The sequence below is a fragment of the Scyliorhinus torazame genome, chromosome 5 (genome assembly GCF_047496885.1).
Source record: "Scyliorhinus torazame isolate Kashiwa2021f chromosome 5, sScyTor2.1, whole genome shotgun sequence".
Classification (NCBI taxonomy): Eukaryota; Metazoa; Chordata; class Chondrichthyes; order Carcharhiniformes; family Scyliorhinidae; genus Scyliorhinus; species Scyliorhinus torazame.
Window position 1 is genome coordinate 180,290,927 of NC_092711.1, and position 21,000 is coordinate 180,311,926.

General features: G+C 45.1%; 2 protein-coding genes across 2 annotated transcripts in view; one reads left to right on the top strand and one right to left on the bottom strand.

The window, feature by feature from the left end:
* LOC140418071 (uncharacterized) overlaps positions 1-21,000 on the bottom strand; it is a 41,218-nt gene that overhangs the window by 14,793 nt on the left and 5,425 nt on the right. Inside the window, exon 3 of the mRNA XM_072501496.1 lies at positions 16,572-16,714. Within this exon, the coding sequence (XP_072357597.1) occupies positions 16,572-16,714 (143 nt within the window). The remainder of the gene's footprint in view (positions 1-16,571; positions 16,715-21,000) is intronic.
* LOC140422527 (uncharacterized) lies at positions 2,559-18,082 on the top strand. Its single transcript, XM_072507550.1, has 2 exons — positions 2,559-2,603; positions 5,469-18,082. The coding sequence occupies exon 2, from the start codon at positions 5,827-5,829 to the stop codon at positions 6,694-6,696; it is 870 nt and encodes a 289-aa protein (XP_072363651.1). The 5' UTR covers positions 2,559-2,603; positions 5,469-5,826; the 3' UTR covers positions 6,697-18,082.

A 21,000-nucleotide genomic window follows, 5' to 3' on the forward strand; every position in this document is an offset into this window, starting at 1 on the left:
AAACCTATCAGAAATCTGTCCAACTCACTGCACAGGGGGAAGAGACGGGGACGCCCCCTCTCCCCACTGCTGTTCGTGCTAGCTATAGAGCCGCTGGCAATTGGTTTGAGAGCCTCAAGATGCTGGAATGGGCTGGTCCGGGGGTGGGGGGGGGGGGGGGGGGGGGGAGGGGGGGGGGGCGTGGGGGGTGGAGCACAGAGTCTCACTTTATGCAGGCGACCTGCTTCTGTATGTATCGGACCCAATTGGGGATGGAAGAAATCATGAGGATTCAAGGGGAATTTGGCCGGTTTTTGGGGTATAAGCTAAATATGGGGAAAAGTGAGATGTTTGCGGTCCAGGCGAGGGGACAGGAGAGGCGATTGGGGGATCTGCCGTTTAGATTAGTAGGGGGAAACTTTAGGTATCTAGGCATCCAAGTGGTGTGGGAATGGGACCAGCTGCATAAATTGAATCTGGCCCAACTAGTATACCAAATGAAGGGCGATTTTCGGAGATGGGACGCGCTTCCGTTGTCACTAGCTGGGAGGGTGCAGACGGTGAAGATGACGGTCCTCCCGAGATTCCTGTTTGTATTTCAGTGTCTCCCCATTTTTATTCCGCGGTCCTTTTTTAAACGGGTCAACAAAGTGATCACTGGCTTTGTTTGTGTGGGCAAGACCCACGAGTAAGGAAGGTAATGCTTGAGCGGAGTCGGGGAGAGGGTGGGCTGGTGCTGCCAAATTTTAGTAACTATTACTGGGCGGCGAATATAGCGGTAAGTGGGTGGTGCAGGGAGGTATGGGAGCGTATGGAAGCGGCTTCTTGCAAGGGCACCAGTCTGGGGGCATTGGTAACTGCACCTCTGCCGTTCCCGCCGGACTGGTACTCCACCAGTCCCGTGGTGGTGGCAGCCCTGAGAGTCTGGGGGCAATGAAGGAGACATGTGGGAGCAGATGGAGCATCGGTCTGGTCCCCAATCTGTAATGACCGGTTTGCCTCGGGAAGTATGGATGAGGGGTTCTGGATATGGCGCAGAGCAGGGATTGAGAGGATGGGGGATATGTTTATAGAGGGGAGCTTTCCGAGTATGAGGGTGCAGGAGGAGATGTTTGGGTTGACGAGGGGAAACAATTTCAGGTACCTGCAGGTGCAGGACTTCCTACACAGACAGGTGTCAACCTTCCCGCTCCTACCGCCAAGAGGGATTCAGGACAGGGTAGCTTCCAGAGGGTGGGTGGGAGAAGGGAGCGTCTCTGACATTTACAAGGAACTTATGGGGTCAGAGGAGACACAGAACGAGGAGCTGAAACGCAAGTGGGAGGAGCTGGGAGGAGAGATAGAGGATGGTCTATGGGCGGACGCGTAGAATAGAGTCAACGCGTCCACAACATGTGCCAGGCTCAGCCTGATACAATTTAAGGTCGTTCACCGGGCTCACATGACAGTGGCCCAGATGAGCAGATTCTTTGGGGTGGAAGACAGGTGTGCAAGGTGTGTGGGAGGGCCAGCGAACCATGTCCACATGTTCTGGACATGTCCGAAGCTTAGGGGATTTTGGCAGGGGTTTGCAGATGTCATGTCCACGGTGTTAAAAACAAGGCTGGCGCTGAGTCCAGAGGTGGCAATTTCCGGGGTGTCGGAAGACCCCGGAATCCAGGAGGAGAAAGATGCAGACGTTCTGGCCTTTGCTTCCCTGGTAGCCCGGAGACAGATACTATTAGCTTGGAGGGACTCAAAGCCCCCGAAATCGGAGACCGGGCCGTCGGACAAGGCTAGCTTTCTCTGGAGAAAATCAAGTTCGCCTTGAGAGGGTCAGTGTTAGGGTACACCCGGAGGTGGCAACCGTTCGTCGACTTGTTTGCGGAAAATTAATCGTCAGCAGAAGGGGGCGGGGATGGGTTAGTTTAGCTTAGAGTAGGGGGTTAATAAAGGTGGGAACTGCAAGGGAGGGAGAAGGCTTTTTGCACTATGCTTATAGATTCATGTACATTGTTTATTTTGTTGTAAGACCAAAACTACCTCAATAAAATATTTCTTTTAAAAAAAAATCTGTCCAACTCAGCGGTGAATATATTCAGTGTCCCCCAGACTCCACTGGTACCTGTGGAAGAGAAATCCAGAGACTAACAACCCTCTGAGGGAGGAGATGACTGGAAATATATAACGTAGCTACAGCACAATGTTACACAACTGGAAATAATAATAAATATACTTCATTACAGAACCATCAATAATATATCTAATCTGCACCATTTAACAACACTGGACATTTCTCTGATATTAATTTACTGTCGATTGTGGGAGCAAAACCCGACAACAGAACCTCCTCCAGACGAGGTTTCCAGGCAACCGGCTGACGGCTCCGGCCAGAGCCAGAAGCCGCTCGGTGATCTCCCCCAGACCCGGGACTGCGCATGTCCAAGAAAACGGGGAAGCTGCGCATGTGCAGAAAGGGTTGGGTTACCCCCCACCACGCTCGACATGCCAGCGGAGATCGTGACCAATGAGAAGAATCGGAGGACCGGAAGGACTCTGGTCCACCAGCCAATCACAGCGCGGGCTGTGTGTGACTGATGAGCGAGCTTCACACAGACTGAAACCTCCGCCTGTCTCCAACCTCTGTGAGTAAAACACTTTCTTTTCTCCCCCTTTCCAGTTCTTTTCTCATTCTCACCTTCAATTGGTCACTTGCAGCAACTGAAGGGAAAGGAAGTGAATCCAGGGAGGGTGCAGACTCTGCAAAGCTTGGCCCAGGTCTCTCTCTCTCTCTCTTAAAGACATTGACAGCCTTTGCTCCCTCAGCTTGACACATTTATTTGTCTGGCTAAAAGGATGGTCTCTTTCCCAATATTCACAATTAAAGGGCTGGTTTCTCCAAGAGATGACTGGCATTTAAGGGACAGTAAATTAATATCACAGATATGTCTACTGTTGTTATATGGTACAGATTAGATATATTATTTATGGTTCTGTAATAAAGTACATTTATTATTTTTAGTCTTGCAATATTGCACTATATCTATGTTATATATTTCCAGTCATCTCTTCCCTCAGAGGGTTGTTAGTCTTTTCCACAGGGACCAGTGGAGGCTGGGCTCATTGAATATATTCACGGACGAGTTAGACAGATTTCTACAATTTTTTTATTTGTTTTCTTTTCCTATTTTCCAAACAATGAACACAACAGAATAACAAAAAAATTGGTGAGAAATGGGTACAGAGCAAAACAAGAGATATTGCTGCATAAATAGAACAACGCAGCGCAGAATTAATGCAGATCAGGATATTTGAGAGACGGGAGCCTTTGGATGAAATGCCGGACCAATCGCACAACCAGTTAGCACAGCGAGTGGGGAAAGAGGGTCAGATTATATAAAAACACAAGGATAACAATGCAGGTTGCAGACCCTAAAATATTCCAACAACAGACTGACCGCATAATCAAATTAAAATGAATAAATTGAATTGAATTCGCTCATGGAAAGCCCAGGAGGAGCAAGCCAATCAAATTGAAACATCTGAATTTTAAGTTCGTGTCTCATACTTTGCAGAATGGGGAGGGCCAATTTTAATAAAATACGACAGGATCTGCCCAAAGTTAACTGGGAGCAGCTACTTGTAGAAAAATCTGCAACAGTGCTGAGGGATTCATTCAAAAAGGAAACAGAGAGAGTACAGGGGCAACATGTTCCCATGATCGTGAGGGGTGGGTGCAATAAGGCCAGAGAACCCTGGGTGTTAAGGGATATCCAGGCTTGGATAAGGAATAAAAGGGAGGCTCATGGCAAATATGGAGGGCTCAAATAAGCGGACGTCCTTGAGGAATATAGAAAGTGCAGGGGGTTACTTAAGAAAAAATTTGAGCGAATAGGGGGCATGAAAAAGCACTGGCGGGTAAAATAAAGGAAAACCCAAAGTTGTTTTATAAGGAGGTTGACCAGGATAAGGTTGGTCCATTCGGGACCAACGTGGCAATGTGTGTGTGGAACCAGAAGATATAGGTGAGGTTTTAAATGAGTATTTTGCATCTGTGTTCACTACGGAGAAAGATGATTGGAGGTATCGACGGATTTCTTGATAGTGTTCAGCATAATTGAGATGGATAGAAAGCTGGTTAGCAGACATGAAGCAAAAAGTTGGACTAAATGGGTCTTTTTCTGATTGACGGGCAGTGACTAGTGGAGTACCGCAGGGATCTGTGCCAGGACCCACAACTGTTCACATTATATATTAATGATTTGGATGCTGGAACTAAATGTACTCTCTCCAAATTTACAGATGACAAAATTGGGTGGGATGGTGAGCTGTGAGGAGGATGCAGAGATGCTTCAGTGGGATTTGGAGGTTGAGTGAATGGGCACATGCATGGTGGATGCAGTATAATGTGGATAAATGTGAGGTTCTCCGCTTCTGTAGGAAAAATAGGAAGGCAGATTATTATTTGAATGGGTTTAAATCGAGAGAGGTGGATACTCAGCGAGACCTTGGTGTCCTCGTGCATCAGTCGCTGAAAGTAAGTGCGCAAGGGCAGCAGGCAGTAAAAACGGTAAATGGTATGATGGCCTTCATAGTGAGAGGATTTGAGCACAGGAATAGGGCGTTAGCGAGGACACACCTGGAGTATTGTGTGCAGTTTTGGTGTCCTTATCTGAGGAAGGATCTTCTTGCTGTGGAGGCAGTGCAGCAAAGGTTTACCAGGATGATTCCTGGGATGGCGGGACTGTTATATGAGGAGAGACTAAATTGGTTGGGATTACATTCATTCCACTTGAGAAGAGAGCGAGGGAATCTCAGAATCTGTATAACCTTGCCAAACCTAATCCTGATGTCTTCCAGGGACATGATAACAAAAATTAATTCAAGAATCAGATACACGAGTGGCGGGCAATCAGGATAAATGGTGGATTATAGGCGAGTGGCAGCAGAACCTGTGGAAAAGCAGCTACTCCCGAGCCCGCATCACATGCCCCCCCCCTCCCCCCCACCTCCCCAGACAGATATCTGATTGACGAGAGAGTTGAGGGTTATGGGGAACCAGCAGGAAATGGAGAGAAAGCTGAGATGAGGAGGGATTTCTTCACTTGAGGATGGAAGTCTCTACCCCAGAGGACTGTGGAGCCTCAGTCATCAAGTATTTTCAAGACACAGATTGACAGGTTTCTAGATATTGAAGATATCGAGGGATAGGGGGAAAATGGTGCTGAGGTAGATTGGTGACTGCAGCTCCTATTTGTTATGGTCTCTGTGTCCAGGACAGGGAGCAGTGAGCAGGGATCTGTCAATCAGCCTGAATCAGCACCTTTAGGAGAATTGGGAGGGTGAATATTAGACACAGCAGAGTGAGAATGGAGGGAGAGTGTGTGGGATGGAAATTTACAGCTTTTGGGGAATGAGAGAGGAAAGAATGTTCCAGAGAAACTAGAATTGTTTGTTCTGAGTTTCTATCCTGTACTGACAATGATGCTTTTTGTAAATTGTTTTTACAGGATATTAGAATAGGAGGAATTACAGACAGAAATCTCAAAGCTCACATGTGGATCTGTCAGAGTCGCTCGGTTCATCGGGGCCTGAATATCAGCCTTAGAATTGAGAAGGAGAAATGTTTGACTGATCTGTTTGCTTCAAAAGATTTTAACCATCAGTGTGACTGGAAAAGCCCCGAGACACACACACACCCGAGTGAGAGTGTTCCAGAGCACTGACTGTGGAAAGAGCTTCAACCAGTTACACAGCCTGAAAAAACATCACACCATTCACAGCGGGGAGAGACCGTACACGTGTTCTGTGTGTGGATGAAGGTTCAATTGATTGTCCAACCTGGAAAGACACGAGGAGACCCAAAGAATGGAGAAGCCTTGGAAATGTTCAGACTGTGGGAAGGGATACAGAGTACCATCTCTGCTGGAAGCTCATCGGCGCAGTCACACTGGGGAGAGGCCGTTCACCTGCTCTCAGTGTAAGAAGGGATTCACTACATTATCCAGCCTGCGGACGCACCAACAGGTTCACACTGGGGAGAGACCGTTCATCTGCTCTCAGTGTGGGAAGAGATTCACTGTGCTATCCAGCCTGCAAACACACCAGCGAGTTCACAATGGGGAGAAGCCATTCACCTGCTCTCAGTGTGGGAAGAGATTCACTCGGTTATCCAGCTTGCGGAGTCACCAGCGAGTTCACACTGGGGAGAGGCCATTCACCTGCTCTCAATGTGGGAGGAGATTCACTCGGTTATCCCACCTGCGGACACACCAGCCAATTCACACTGAGGAGAGGCCGTTCCCCTGCTCTCAGTGTGGGAAGGGATTCACTCAGTTATCCAGTCTGCGGAGACATCAGCGAGTTCACACTGGGGAGAGGCCGTTCACCTGCTCTCAGTGTGGGAAGGGATTCACTGAGTTATCCAGCTTGAGGACACACCAGCGAATTCACACGGGGGAGAAGCCATACACCTGCTCTCAGTGTGGGAAGGGATTTACTCAGTTATCCAGCCTGCGGTCACACCAGCGGGTTCACACTGGGCAGAGGCCATTTATCTGCTCTCAGTGTGGGAAGGGATACACTCGGTTATCCCACCTGCAGACACATCAGCGAATTCACTCTGGGGAGAGGCCGTTCACCTGCTCTGTGTGTGGGAAGGGATTCACTCAGTTATCCAACCTTCGAGTACACCAGCGAGTTCACACCGGGGAGCTGCCAATATCCTGCACTGATTAGTGATTCATCCCACCTCGGGTGACATTGGTGAGTTCACACTGGGGAGAGGCCATTCATCTGCTCTCAATATGGAAGGAACATTGTGATTCGTCGCACCTACAGAGGCACCAGAATTTCACAATTGATTACAGGGTTGGATTCTGCTGTTATTGTTCCTACTGTCAATTACATCCAGGACTGCATTTTGTTCATCCTGTCAGTTGGTCAATGGGGATGGTTGGGAGGTTTCTTTCTGCTGGACTGGCCGGTCTCACAACTTTGCTTCCAGTGGACTGATGATCTTTGAGCCTTGTTGCGATTACCTGATTCCAAGTTTCACGAGGACCACAGCATGAAATGGTGCTTTGAAGTTTGAAGATATTTAGTTCCCATTTCTATTTGGAAGCCCCCAAAGCATGCCACATTGCCGTGAAGATGGGCTATGCCCAATATCAGTCCTGTATATAGTTAGCAATGCAACCTTAACCAGCTGCTGGTGATAGAGGTGTATCACGTGGCTCAAGACAGCCGCCAGTTAGTAGTAAGTTGTACAAGAAGATAGTTGCACTTAGAGTAGCTCCAGGAGAATTCACTGAATTCATTTAGTAGCCATTGTCTGTGTTATAGTTTGTTAGTTATGTTTCCACATGTTTGTTAAATCATCTTTCTAGTTAAACAACTAGATGCTTTGTGTTATATAACGGTTATCTCACAGAACACAACATGGTACCAGGAAAGCAGAACATTTCAAGATAATGACGGTAAGACGGGGCAAAATAGGCTGAAGAACGAAAAGAAGAATTCTTCCGCCGACCTGGTGAACTATGTCCATCTGCAACTCAACGCAACGAAAGACTATGAAGTTAGAGATGGAAGGTTTGTAGCACCCCACCAGCTTCACGTCTCGGGTAACGTAGACGAAATTTGGCGTTTTCAAGCAGCAATTTAGACTATATTGCAGCCGTGGGCCTGCAGGCACAACCTGACGAGAGGCATATTGCGTTGCTGTTTACCGTAGCAGCTCCTCAAACAATAGAAATATACAACACAAATAATAAAGTACTTTGAATGGCATTGCACTCCGAAGAAAAATGAAACATTTGAATGATACATATTTCGTACGCGTACCCAAAAAGCTGGCAAATCTTTTGTAGCTTTGTAACCGACTTGCGGCTGAAGGCGCAGTCATGCAATTTTAGTACATTAAAGTCGTCGATGATCCATGTCCTGATCGTGTTCGGGATATCGAATGATAAAGTACATGAGAGGTTATTAAGGGAAGAAGACCTGAAATTAGAAACAACAGCCTGTCCTGGTCCCGCCATGCCGACACTATAGATAAGAGATCCCACCAACGACTCCACTTTCTCAGAAGATTAAGGAAATTTGGCATAACAAGTACGACTCTCACCAATTTCTACAGATGCACCAGAAAAAGCATTCTTTCTGGTTGTATCACAGCTTGATATTGAACCTGCTCTGCCCAAGACTGCAGGGAACTACAAAAGGTCGTGAATGTAGCCCAGTCCATCATGCAAACCAGCCTCCCATCCATTGACTCTATCTACAATTCCCGCTGCCTCAGAAAGGCAGCCAGCATAATTAAGGACCCCACGCACCCTGGACATACTCTCTTCCATCTTCTTCCGTCAGAAAAAAGATACTGAAGTTTGAGGCCACATACCAACTGATTCAAGAACAGCTTCTTCCCTACTGCCATCAGACTTTTATAGAACATAGAACATTACAGCGCAGTACAGGCCCTTCGGCCCTCGATGTTGCGCCGACCTGTGAAACCACTCTAAAGCCCATCTACACCATTCCCTTATCGTCCATATGTCTATCCAATGACCATTTGAAAGCCCTTAGTGTTGGCGAGTCCACTACTGCTGCAGGCAAGGCATTCCACGTCCTTACTACTCTCTGAGTAAAGAACCTACCTCTGACATCTGTCTTATATCTATCTCCCCTCAATTTAAAGCTATGTCCCCTTGTGCTAGACATCACCTGAAGAAAAAGGCTCTCACTGTGCACCCTACCCAATCCTCTGATCATCTTGTATGCCTCAATTAAGTAACCTCTTAACCTTCTTCCCTCTAACGAAAACAGCCTCAGGTCCATCAGCCTTTCCTCATAAGATCTTCCCTCCATACCAGGCAACATTCTGGTAAATCTCCTCTGCACCCTTTCCAATGCTTCCACATCCTTCCTATAATGCGGCGACCAGAATTGCATGCAATACTCCAAATGCGGCCGCACCAGAGTTTTGTACAGCTGCAACATGACCTCATGGCTCCAAAACTCAATCCCTCTACCAATAAAAGCTAACACACCGTACGCCTTCTTAACAACCCTCTCAACCTGGGTGGCAACTTTCAGGGATCTATGTACATGGACACCGAGATCTCTCTGCTCATCCACACTGCCAAGAATCTTACCATTAGCCCAGTACTCTGTCTTCCTGTTATTCCTTCCAAAATGAGTCACCTCACACTTTTCTGCATTAAACTCCATTTGCCACCTCTCAGCCCAGCGCTGCAGCTTATCTATGTCCCTCTGTAACTTGTAACATCTGCACTGTCCACAACTCCACCGACTTTAGTGTCATCTGCAAATTTACTCACCCATCCTTCTACGCCCTCCTCCAGGTCATTTATAAAAATGACAACTTGTCATTTATAAAAATGACAGTTGAATGGACCTACCTCTTATTAAGTTGATCTTTTCTCTACACCTTGCTGTAACTGTAACATTATATTTTGCAGTCTCACCTACCTTCCCTATGTATGGTATGCATTGTTTGTACAGCATGCAAGAAACAATACTTTTCACTGGATACTAATACATGTGACAATAATAAATCAAATCAAATCAAAAATCAAAATGCTATCAAGTGAGCTAGCCGCACAGCAGATCAGTATGCTCAGCTTGAAACATTTTTACACCAATCTAGAGGAAGACGCCAGCGCCATCAGCACTGTGACGTAGTTGAATAAAAAACATGGTCTCAGTATGGGCGGCCATTTTAAGCAGCCGACCGGGTCCGTCATCTTATGCCAGTAATGTGCCAATCGACATGGGCCATGGCAATGACCGGCATTTGGGAAAGTATGTTCCAAGTGTGGCCGTGCAAATAATTTTGCAAAACAATGCTTTTCGTGTCCAACAGTGGACCAAACAGGATCAGTCAACTCAGTCGATGAGATGTCCCTTGAAGAACAGTTTTTCATTGATCTGATTTCAACTAAGGACACGATGATGACTATGAAAAGGGAAGAAGTCTTACAGGCCAGTTGTGACAATAGTGATGGTGAAGCTGATTCCATCGAAGATAGATGGACAATTCCAGTGAGGCTGAATCATACATTGATAAAATGAAAACGCGACACTGGAGCGAGGGCCAACCTCCTTGGTCTGTCCAATTTGCACCGGCTGTGAGTTAAACTGAAAGTCGTCAATCAAACGAGACTGCTGACAGACTACAGTGGGATTGAGATTGAGACGCTAGGTGCATGTGACCTCGAAGCATGGATACACAACAGAAGCCACATCATTCCATTTTCCATTATGAACACGGAACGCGAGTCCATCATAGGAGCGGATGCGTGTGAGGCCCTGAATCTAGTTGAACGGCTGTACATTCCAGGCAGTGCTACGACGGATGATCATTGTGACTGGCAACGAGATATAATGACGTAGTTGTCCGGTGAGATACAAGCGAAAGTTAAAGTTAAAGTGGAGGATGACAAACCAGATGAAGAGATGGAAGAGCTAAAGGGCTTTCCAGAATTCTGGTTAACAGTCTTTAAGAATGTGAATTTACTCAGTGGAATGATACAGGAGCATGATGAACCTATATTAAAGCATCTACAAAATGTAGAATGTTAAATGTTCAGAGCTTGAACAGCCAATGAGCTTCACTCTGGAGTTTAAGTTTGAGCCAAATGAGTATTTCACAAATGAGGTAGTCACGAAAGTATACCAGCTGGAATCCTGGCCTGACGATTATCATAGAATTTACAGTGCAGAAGGAGGCCATTCGGCCCATTGAGTCTGCACCGGCTCTTGGAAAGAGCACCCTACCCAAGGTCAACACCTCCACCCTATCCCCATAACCCAGTAACCCCACCCAACACTAAGGGCAATTTTGGACACTAAGGGCAATTTAGCATGGCCAATCCACCTAACCTGCACATCTTTGGACTGTGGGAGGAAACCGGAGCACCCGGAGGAAACCCACGCACACACGGGGAGGATGTGCAGACTCCGCACAGACAGTGACCCAAGCCGGAATCGAACCTGGGACCCTGGAGCTGTGAAGCAATTGTGCTATCCACAACGCTGCCGTGCTGCCCCGAAACGAGTTCGACTTTTTATTCTTTGATGAACCAGAAATCCCGGAATGCACAGGCTGCCACATCGACTGGAAGAAAGGAAAAAAATGTCACACTGAAAACCGTTAAAACGGAAGCATAAGTGTCGGAATCCTCGTAAAACAGTTACTAAAACGGACTCATTCTTCAAGTTCCTCAGTCCTGAAGTTCCACAGCATGGAGTGTGAAATAAAAGTTCTGCAGCAAAACTTGCTGCTGACTTTGAAATTGGTCATTTCTTGTCTGTACAAATAATTCCATGTGTCGTGCCGTACTTTACAGGAAAAACCATTGCAGGTGATAATGACTCCGATGATGATCACTACGACGATGATTATGACGACCATGAGTACGATGAGGAAAGTGGAGACTCAGATGGTGAGCTAGATGAGGGTGATTATGAAATGTTATATCGGTGGTTTGGCGGGAGTGACAGGGTGATCACACCCGGTCTGTGCAGGATACCGATAAGTGTAAAAACTGTAAGATGGCGTATGCGGAGGCTGAAAGTGAGATTGCAGTAGCGGACACATCAGATGACAGTAACTCAACTGTGAACAGGCTGGCAACTAAGAAATCATCCCCATTCTGGAGAAACTGGCTGCAGAGGCATTCGGTGAATCATCTCATGCCCATGATATGGTTCCTGCAGTGGACTCCCCAATACTCGAGGCCGCTCCACTGAGAGACGTGATAGAAGAGCAGATGGATGCATCTGCTTGCAGTTCTACAACGAAAGACGAAAGATATATCGTCCTGCCAGATGTGCCACTAATCGGCTCTTCAGCAAAAGACGACCCACACACCATCATGTCAAGTGAGGGTGAGCCACGATTTCCGGCTCAAACACAAAATGAAGGGGCAGCACCCAACATTGGGAACATTGATCCGGCCCAGACACCAGAGTGCGAGGCTTTGCAGACTGCTCCTGGAGTTGCAGACAAGCTGATAATACAAAAAAGACCAGCCAGAAAACCGGTCTTCCGGAAGTTAAACAACATCGAGCAGCTGACAAAAGTTCAGAAGCCAACCAGCGCAATGTCGTTGTGAATGTCCAAAAGGCTGTGCACCAGGTACACGTTCACCAGGTATATCATGTTGTGTGAAGCACAGTTGCATCTGTATATATGACGTGTAAAATGATAATTCAGATCATGTTTTGTTCGACACATTTATATTTGAATAGAAATGTTAACAGTTCCAGAGGAAGGGGAATGTGGTGATATGCCTGTGCACAGTTCTGTATGTAGTTAGCAATGCGACCTCCAACCAGCTGGTGGTGATAGAGGTGGAGACTCAAGACACCCGCCAGTTGGTAGTAAGTCGTACAAGAAGATAGTCGCACTTAGAGTAGCTCCAGGAGAAGTCACTGAATTCATTTAGTAGCCATCGTCTTTGTTAACTTTCCACGTATTTGTTAACAAACTATCTAAATAACTAGATATTATGTGTACATCATTACAACGGTTATATCACAGAACACAACACTATGGTATGAGGGGCAAGTTGTCTGTGGTAGACTGGGAAATTACAATAAAATGTATGATGATAGACAGGCAATCGCTATCATTTGGGCAGCCCGGTGGCACAGTGGTTAGCACTGTGCCTCACAGCGTCAGCGACCCGGGTTCAATTCCAGCCACGGGTGCCTCTCTGTGTGGAGTTTGTACGTTCTCCCTGTGTCTCCGTGGGTTTCCTCCGGGTGCTCCGGTTTTCTCCCACAGTTCAAAGATGTACAGGTTAGGTGGATTGGCCACGCTAAATTGTCCAAAGGTTACAGGGGGGGGGGGGGGGTAGATAGGGTGCTCTTTCAGAGGGTCGCTGCAGACTCGATTGGCTGAATGGCTTCCTTCTGTCCTGTAGGGATTCTATGATTTAAGGAATTATTACATAATTATATAAAATATAGATTCCTTTAAGAAACAAAATCCCAACAGGAAAAGTGATGCAACCGTGACTAACAAGAAAAGTTAAAGATGCCATTAGATCAAAGGAAGAGGCTCATAAAGTGGCCAAAATAGTAGTGAGCCTGAGGATTTGGGAACTTGGTTTAGAATTCAGCAAAGGAGGATCAAGAAACTGATAAAGAGGAAAATAGAATATGAAAGCAAACTGGGGAGAAACGTAAAAACCGACTGGAAGAGCCCCTATAGGAATATGAAAAGGAAAAGATTCGCAAAGACCAATGTGGGTCCATTCCAGACAGACAGGAGAGTTTATAATGGGGAATAAGGAAATGACAGAGAAACTAAACAATGTGTGTCTATCTTCACGGAGGAAGATACAGAAATCGTCCCCAAAACACTAGAGAACCAAGGGACCAGTGAGCATGTGGGACTGAAAGAGATTAGTATTAGTGAAAAAGTAGCACTGGAGAAATTAATGTGGTTGGAAGTTAATAAATCCCCAAAAGCTGCTGCTCTCCATCCCAGAGTGTTGAAAGAGGTGGCTGTAGAGATAGTGGATACATTGGTGGTCATCTTTCAAAATTCTATAGATTCTGGAATGGTTCCTGCAGATTGGAAGGTGGTAAATGTCACCCCAATATTTAAGGTATGTGAGGTAATGCATTTTGGAAGGTCTAATGCAGGTAGGGAATATACAGTGAATGGTAGAACCCTCAAGAGTATTGAAAGTCAGAGAGATCTAGGTGTACAGGTCCACAGGTCACTGAAAGGGGTAACACAGGTGGAGAAGGTAGTCAAGAAGGCATACGGCATGCTTGCCTTCATTGGCCGGGGCATTGAGTATAAGAATTGGCAAGTCATGATGCAGCTGTATAGAACCTTAGTTAGGCCACACTTGGAGTATAGTGTTCAATTCTGGTCGCCACACGACCAGAAGGATGTGGAGGCTTTAGAGAGGGTGCAGAAGAGATTTACCAGAATGTTGCCTGGTATGGAGGGCATTAGCTATGAGGAGCGGTTGAATAAACTCAGTTTGTTCTCACTGGAACGACGGAGGTTGAGGGGTGACCTGATAGAGGTCTACAAAATTATGAGGGGCATAGACAGAGTGGATCGTCAGAGGCTTTTCCCCAGGGTATAGGAGTCAATTACTAGGGGGCATAGGTTTAAGGTGCGAGGGGCAAGGTTTAGAGTAGATGTACGAGGCAAGTTTTTTACACAGAGGGTAGTGGGTGCCTGGAACTCGCTACTGGAGGAGGTGGTGGAAGCAGGGACGATAGTGACATTTAAGGGGCATCTTGACAAATACATGAATAGGATGGGAATAGAGGGATATGGACCCAGGAAGTGTAGAAGATTGTAGTTTAGTCAGGCAGCATGGTCGGCACGAGCTTGGAGGGCCGAAGGGCCTGTTCCTGTGCTGTACTTTTCTTTGTTCTTTGTTTTAAGGAGAGAGAGAGAAAACGGGGAACCACAGACCCATTAGCCTGACATCAGTACGAGGGAAAATACTACAATCTATTATAAAGGATGTGATTACGAATTAGGAGCAGGAGTAGGGCACTCGGCCCCTCGAGCCTGCTCCACCATTCAATAAGTTCCCGGCTGATCTGATTGTAACCTCAACTCCACAGAGGCCCCTTTGAAAATAAATCTGGGAGTTAGTTATGGGGAACAAGGAAATGGCAGAGGAGTTATACAGCTACTTTGTATCAATCTTTACGGTGGAAGATATTTTGAATATCCCATTAATAGTAAAGAATACGGGGTAGGAATTAAATACCATCACTGGAGAAGTAGTATTAGACAAACTAATGAGGCTAAAGGCAGATCAGCCCCCTTGCCTTGGAGATTTACTGAAGGGGTGGAAAACTGCCAATGGGATACTGCTATTCAAAAGAGAGGGAGGCAACATGTGGGTAACTATATGGCAAAGATTTATTTTTGAAGAAATATTGGAATGAATTATTTATTTATTTAAAATTTAGAGTACCAATTCTTTTCTTTCCAAAAAAGGGGAAATTTAGCATGGACAATTCACCTATCTTGTGTTGTGGGAGTGAGACCCATGCAGACACGGGGAGAATGTGCAAACTCCAGATAGACAGTGACCCAGAGCCGGGAGTGAACCTGGATCTTAAGCGCTGTGAGGCAGCAGTGCGTCACCGTGTCACCTCTGTTGGAATTAATTATTAAGGAAGTAATAGCAGCAGCTTTGGAAAATGATAATCTAATCAAGCAGAGTCAGTCAGCATGGCTTCATGAAAGGGAAACTGTGCCTGACTTACTTATCAGAGTTTTTCGAGGAAGTCTCAACCAGAGTTAATAGAGGGGAACAGTAGATGTGATGTCTTTGGGCTTCCAGAAGTGTTTTAACAAGGTACGTCACAAAAGGTGAAGTCATGAGATAAGAGCCCATGGTATTGGAGGTGGTATATTGACATGGGTAGAGAGTTGGATAACAGGCAGCAAACGGCAAGTGGGGTAAGGGGTTCTTTTTCAGTTTGGCGACTTATAACCAGTGGGATTCCACAGGTATCAGTTCTGGGAGAATCAGATTGGAAAGGTAGCCTGGAACATGGGTTCATAAAGATTTTTTGAGGAGAATTTCTTTGTGCAGTTCCTTCTATGTAAGCCTACTTGTGCAATAAAGATTATTATTATCTTATAGAGCAGTCTATCTGAGATCTCAATGTGCAGTGAGAGCAGATTAATCACTAAACACCTGGTGTTTAGGTAACATCTAGGTAACAGTGATCATAATATTGTCGGGCAGTCTGTGTTTATTAATTTTAATAGTTTTGGTTTAGTTATGTTCAGTTATCACAGAATCAAAGTGTATGAATCAGTTCACTCAATACGGTATTGTAATATGTGAGTTTCTGTATTCAGGTGCACTCCTCCTTGACAAGCAACTTGTGCCACATTGTCTGAAGCTAAAAAATAATGACATTTTATAGTTTTACCACAGGACTGATGCTGAATGAGAATCTGTGTTACATTTTGTGGCAGGATTAGGAGATACATGCGATGTTTCCTGCAGCTTAATTGTACGTGTCAATGCTGGAGAAATGCTACATCTTTAGTTGCATTCACTTTTTAACTTAAAACAATTTCCTTCAAAGAGTACACAGATTTTCTGCATTAGTGTGAGTTTTATTATCAGTTTCTGCAATGGTGTGGTAGTTATGTAGTTTCTGTGACTTTTATTTCTTATGAACATGTAATTTATGAATAGAAAATGGTATTTTGTAATGTGTATCTTGCTACTTGAACTTTAGCACATCAATCACCTTTATGGGTTTATTTTCAATGTTCTATAGCAATTGCTGTATTAGTTTAAGTTTGTGTATCTCTTGTGCTTTTAGTTATTTGTATTTAAGTGACTTGCTTCAAGCATCAGCAGTCACTGAGAAGTTACACATAACACTTGCGATGTATCAGTTAGGACATGAGCCTGACGAACATCAATCCTGAGGAAGTGACACCACATATCCTCTTTTCCAAGCACGTAGACACACAAATTACAGTAGGAAAAAGCTAGAAAATTAATTCAACAGCAGGGAAGAGCAATCACTTCTCGACCTTTTGGTTAAAATCAAGCGTCAGACCAAACCCAAGATAAGATGCAATGTTTCCTTGTCAGCTTGGATCTTGTATGTCTCTCTTATGGAGACCATAAATTTGAATTGGTTTTTGGAGTGAGCGTTGAGATGGATTAAGGCCTTGCCCTGTCCACTCTGCGAATTGGCTTTGCAACTTTAAGAATGGGATAAAAAAAAATTAAAACCTAAGTAAAAGGATGTTACCACAAGTGACTGAGATCCTGGGCAACCAATTAGGAGTTAATGGGAAGTGACATCAGCAAAGTGACCAAGTTAATGGGAAGTGACATCAGCAAGGTAACCAACATCCTTTACAGACCAATCAGACATTTATTCTGCACCATTCAATCAATCAGGGACTGATCATGTGTTGCTTGGGCCAATCAGAACTGCAGGATACTACTGACCATGTATAAAGGTAGTTGCTAGAAAGGGTATATGAGCTACAATTCTCTGGTGTCCGGTGCACAACACAACATTAAGTAAGAGGATAGACTTTGGTGAACAGAACTAGAGACATCACTACAGTCACCCGGAAGTCGAGAGCTGGTGATCCAGAGTGAACAGACTGATCCACTGACTTCATTAATTATTGTGATTTTGTACTTATTACAATTAACTTAATAAATTCTGTGACAACATTCTTGCACCCGGAATGGTCTGTAACTAGTCAGGTGACTGTCTGTGTGGAGTTTGCTCTTTCTCCTTGTCTGCATGGTTTCCTCTGGGTCCTCTGATTCCTTCCCACAGTCCAAAGATGTGCCGTTTAGGTGGATTGGCAGTGCTAAATTAGTGTCCAAAGATGCGTAGGTTAGGTAGGGTTACAGAGCGGGGGAGTGTGCCGAGGTGGGGTGCTCTTTCAGAGGAGAGATGCAGGCTTGATGGGCCAAATGACCTCCTTCTGAACTGTGTGGAATTCTTCTGGTATCAGTTAGGGCGATGAGCCTGACGAACATCAATCATAAAGTGACACCACACTCTTATTACAAGTATGGAGACACAATTTATCTTGTGTTTCCTTGTTATCTCAGTGGAAAAGCTATAAACTTAATAAAACAACAGGGGACAGTAATAAAGAAAAAGATGTTACCACAAGTCACTGAGATCCTGGGCACTTCCAATTGGAGTTACTTGGAAGTGACATCAGCAAGGTGGCCAAGTTAATGGGAAGTGACATCAGCAAGGTGACCAAGTTAATGGGAAGTGACATCAGCAAGGTGACCAAGTTAATGGGAAGTGACATCGGCAAGGTGGCCATCATCCTTCAGAGACCAATCAGGCATTATTCTTGCACCATTTAGAGGTAGTTGCTGGAAAGGGTTAATGAGCTACAATTCTCTGGAGCTCGGTGCGCAACACAACATGAAGCAAGAAGATAGATTTCAGTCAACAGAACAAGAGACAGCACCACAGTCACCCGGACGTCGAAAGCTGATGATTGAGAATAAACAGACTGATCCACTGTCTTAAATATTGTGATTTTGTACTTATTACAATTAACTTAATAAATTCTGTGATGACATTCTTGTGCCCGGAATGGTCTGTAACTAGTCAGGAGCTGCAGCTTCCTTTTGGGTAACTTTCACAACCCATTTTGATGTGTCATTGATTTGAGGATTACAATTGCGATTGGAGCCAAACCCAGGTCTTACAATAGGATAGAATTTCACATTCTGTCGGGTATCCTTCACTAACAGTGATGGCTTTTGTAAACTCCTTTTGCAGGATATTAGAAGGGAAAGACAGAAATTTCACACCAAACATCACGTCAAGATCTGACAGAGCATCTTGATTCATGGGAGCTGAATATCATTGACCTTTGAATCCAGAAGGAGAAATGTTTGTCTGTTATTTTAATAATCTTTATTAGTGTCACAAGTAGGCTTACATTAACACTACAATGAAGTTACTGTGAAAAGCCCCCAGTTGCCACAGTCCGGTGCCTGTTCGGGTACACAGAGGGAGAATTTAGAATGTCCAATTCACCCAACAGCACGTCTTTCGGGACTTGTAGGAGGAAACCGGAGCACCCTGAGGAAACCCACGCAGACATAGGGAGAACGTGCAGGCTCCGCACAGACAGTGACACAAGCCAGGAATCAAACCCGGGTCCCTGGAGCTGTGCAGTACAGTGATAACTACTGTGCTGCCCATCCTCTGGGTGGTTCAGTGGTTAGCACTGCTGCATCACAGCACCAGAGTCCTGGGTTCAGTTCCGACCTTGGGTGACTGTGTGGAGATTGTACCTTCTCCCGGTGCCTGTGTGGGTTTCCTCCGGATTCCTCCCACAGTCCAACAATAAGCAGATGAGGTGAATTGGCCATGTTAAATTGCCACTTCGTGTCCAACGGTTGCAGGGATCGGTGGTGCCTTGGGTCTAGATAGGGTGCTCTTTCAGAGTGTTGGTACGGACTTGATGGGCCGAATGGCCTCCTGCACTGTGCAGATTTTATGACTGCTGAAAGAGATTTTTAAACATGACTGCGTGTACAGGCACTGAGACGTTGATTGATTGATTGATATTTATTGTCACATGTACCGAAGTGCAGTGAAAAGTATTTTTCTGCAGCCACGGGAACGTATACAGTACATAGTAGACAAAAGAATAATTGACAGAGTACATTGACAGAGGTGCATCAACAAATAGTGATTGGTTACAGTGCGGAACAAGGCCAAACAAGAGCAACATCGGGCGTCGTGAATAGTGTTCTTGCATGCTCATGCGAGTGAGAGGCATCACTAAAAACAATCCATTTTATATTCTGAGGCTCATGCAAAGATGGAAATTTCAGCACACATTTTTCCATCTTGTATTTTTTAAATGTTTTGTTCGCCTGTTAAATGTCCTCAACCTTTGGACGTTTCATTACAGAACTCAGCTCAAAAACATCAAAACTTGTATCTGTGTGCCCAGCCAATCCAATTGGCCAATTCAACTTTGCAGCAGCTCAGTCCCAACTTTGGAAACATCATCATCTTTCTGTGAGGCCCCGGCCCCATTGACTGTGACAGGGTTCATACTGCCTCCCTGAGATTGTTAATGTAAAGTCACATCAGACCCACACTGCCTGATTTCTAATCCAATTTACTTCAAGGTCTGAAAAGCCTGACTCCAAAGCTTAAATGTTGTTCTGATCCTGTCAGTAACATCTGTAGGAGCGTTTTCAGAGACTGAGTATTGAGCTGGCTTTTACATGAGGAATCTCCCCACCTAATTGCAGTTCAGCTAAACAAAGGCTCGTGGAGACAGCAACTCTGGTTAAGACGGCTTTACTTTCTAAGCTCGGTTCAACGTACCAGGGACAGTGATTTGGATAAATGCCAAAACCACTCTGCTTTACATTGATTTAGGTTCAACAGTTATACAATTTCCAAAAATCAGTAGCCCTGGCTCAGCTGGACTCGGTCCAATCCTTGTAGCTATAGATTATACCTTGACCAATGAATTTTACTTTGGACAGCATGGTAACTGTGTGATCAGCTCATGATGTCGTCATGTCCCATCCACTGGCCATCTGTTATTTAAGACTCTCGCATAAGCTGTCCTTTGCTCTCCCTCACTCCCATTTCTTCTTATCATAGTGTGGTTCCTAGCTGTACGATTGCCTGTCTGCGTATGAGATGTTTGGGGTTGCTGATAAGAACTGCTTCCTCTGGATCTGTTTCTGCTGACCTCATTATTTCTGTCTGATTCTGTCTGTCTTAGGAATGTGGTCAAGTTAGCTATTTTAATTCCCATCATACACTGCAGCCTTTACTATTAGCGAGAATTTAAATGCTTGTTACTGCTATGTTCTAAGAATATATGTTTAGTGGTTAATAATCATTACTGGATATATGTTTGATGGTTAGTTTCAGTCCACAATAAACTAACTTATGTAGAGCTATTCTAGTATTATCCTAGCTATATGGTTTTAAGGGTTCTCATCTCAGGACCCTCCCCCTTCAACATGTTTTGGAACTCACGAGTACCACCACATAGGCAGTATTCAACATGCATCATAAAGATGCCCGAGAGTTTCCCGCCATGGTACCAATAAAGCACGGCAGCTTCTGCCTTCAGGTAGAGACAACCCGACTTGAACAAAACCGATCTGAGAAACTCTGAAACATCATTCAAAACAAAGCCATACTTATTTAACTTCCAAAATCTTCCTATATCTGGCACCTTCAGAAACACTGCTCCCTGGAGGTGATCCCCCGCAGAAATGTAGCTTTTATATCTATTGACTTGCATTCGCAGGAAAGCGGTGTGAAAAGTAACAATAAAAATCAAATTAACTTTACTACTGTGAACGTGTCCACTCTAACCTCTTTAACTCCTAAGGGTTCTTCAAATCCCCGAACCACTAATCTAGCCTTGGCCTTATAAGTTCCATCCGGTAGTACGATCCCGGATCAGACCCCAACAGTTGCTGGGATACCGGACAGAAACCCCAA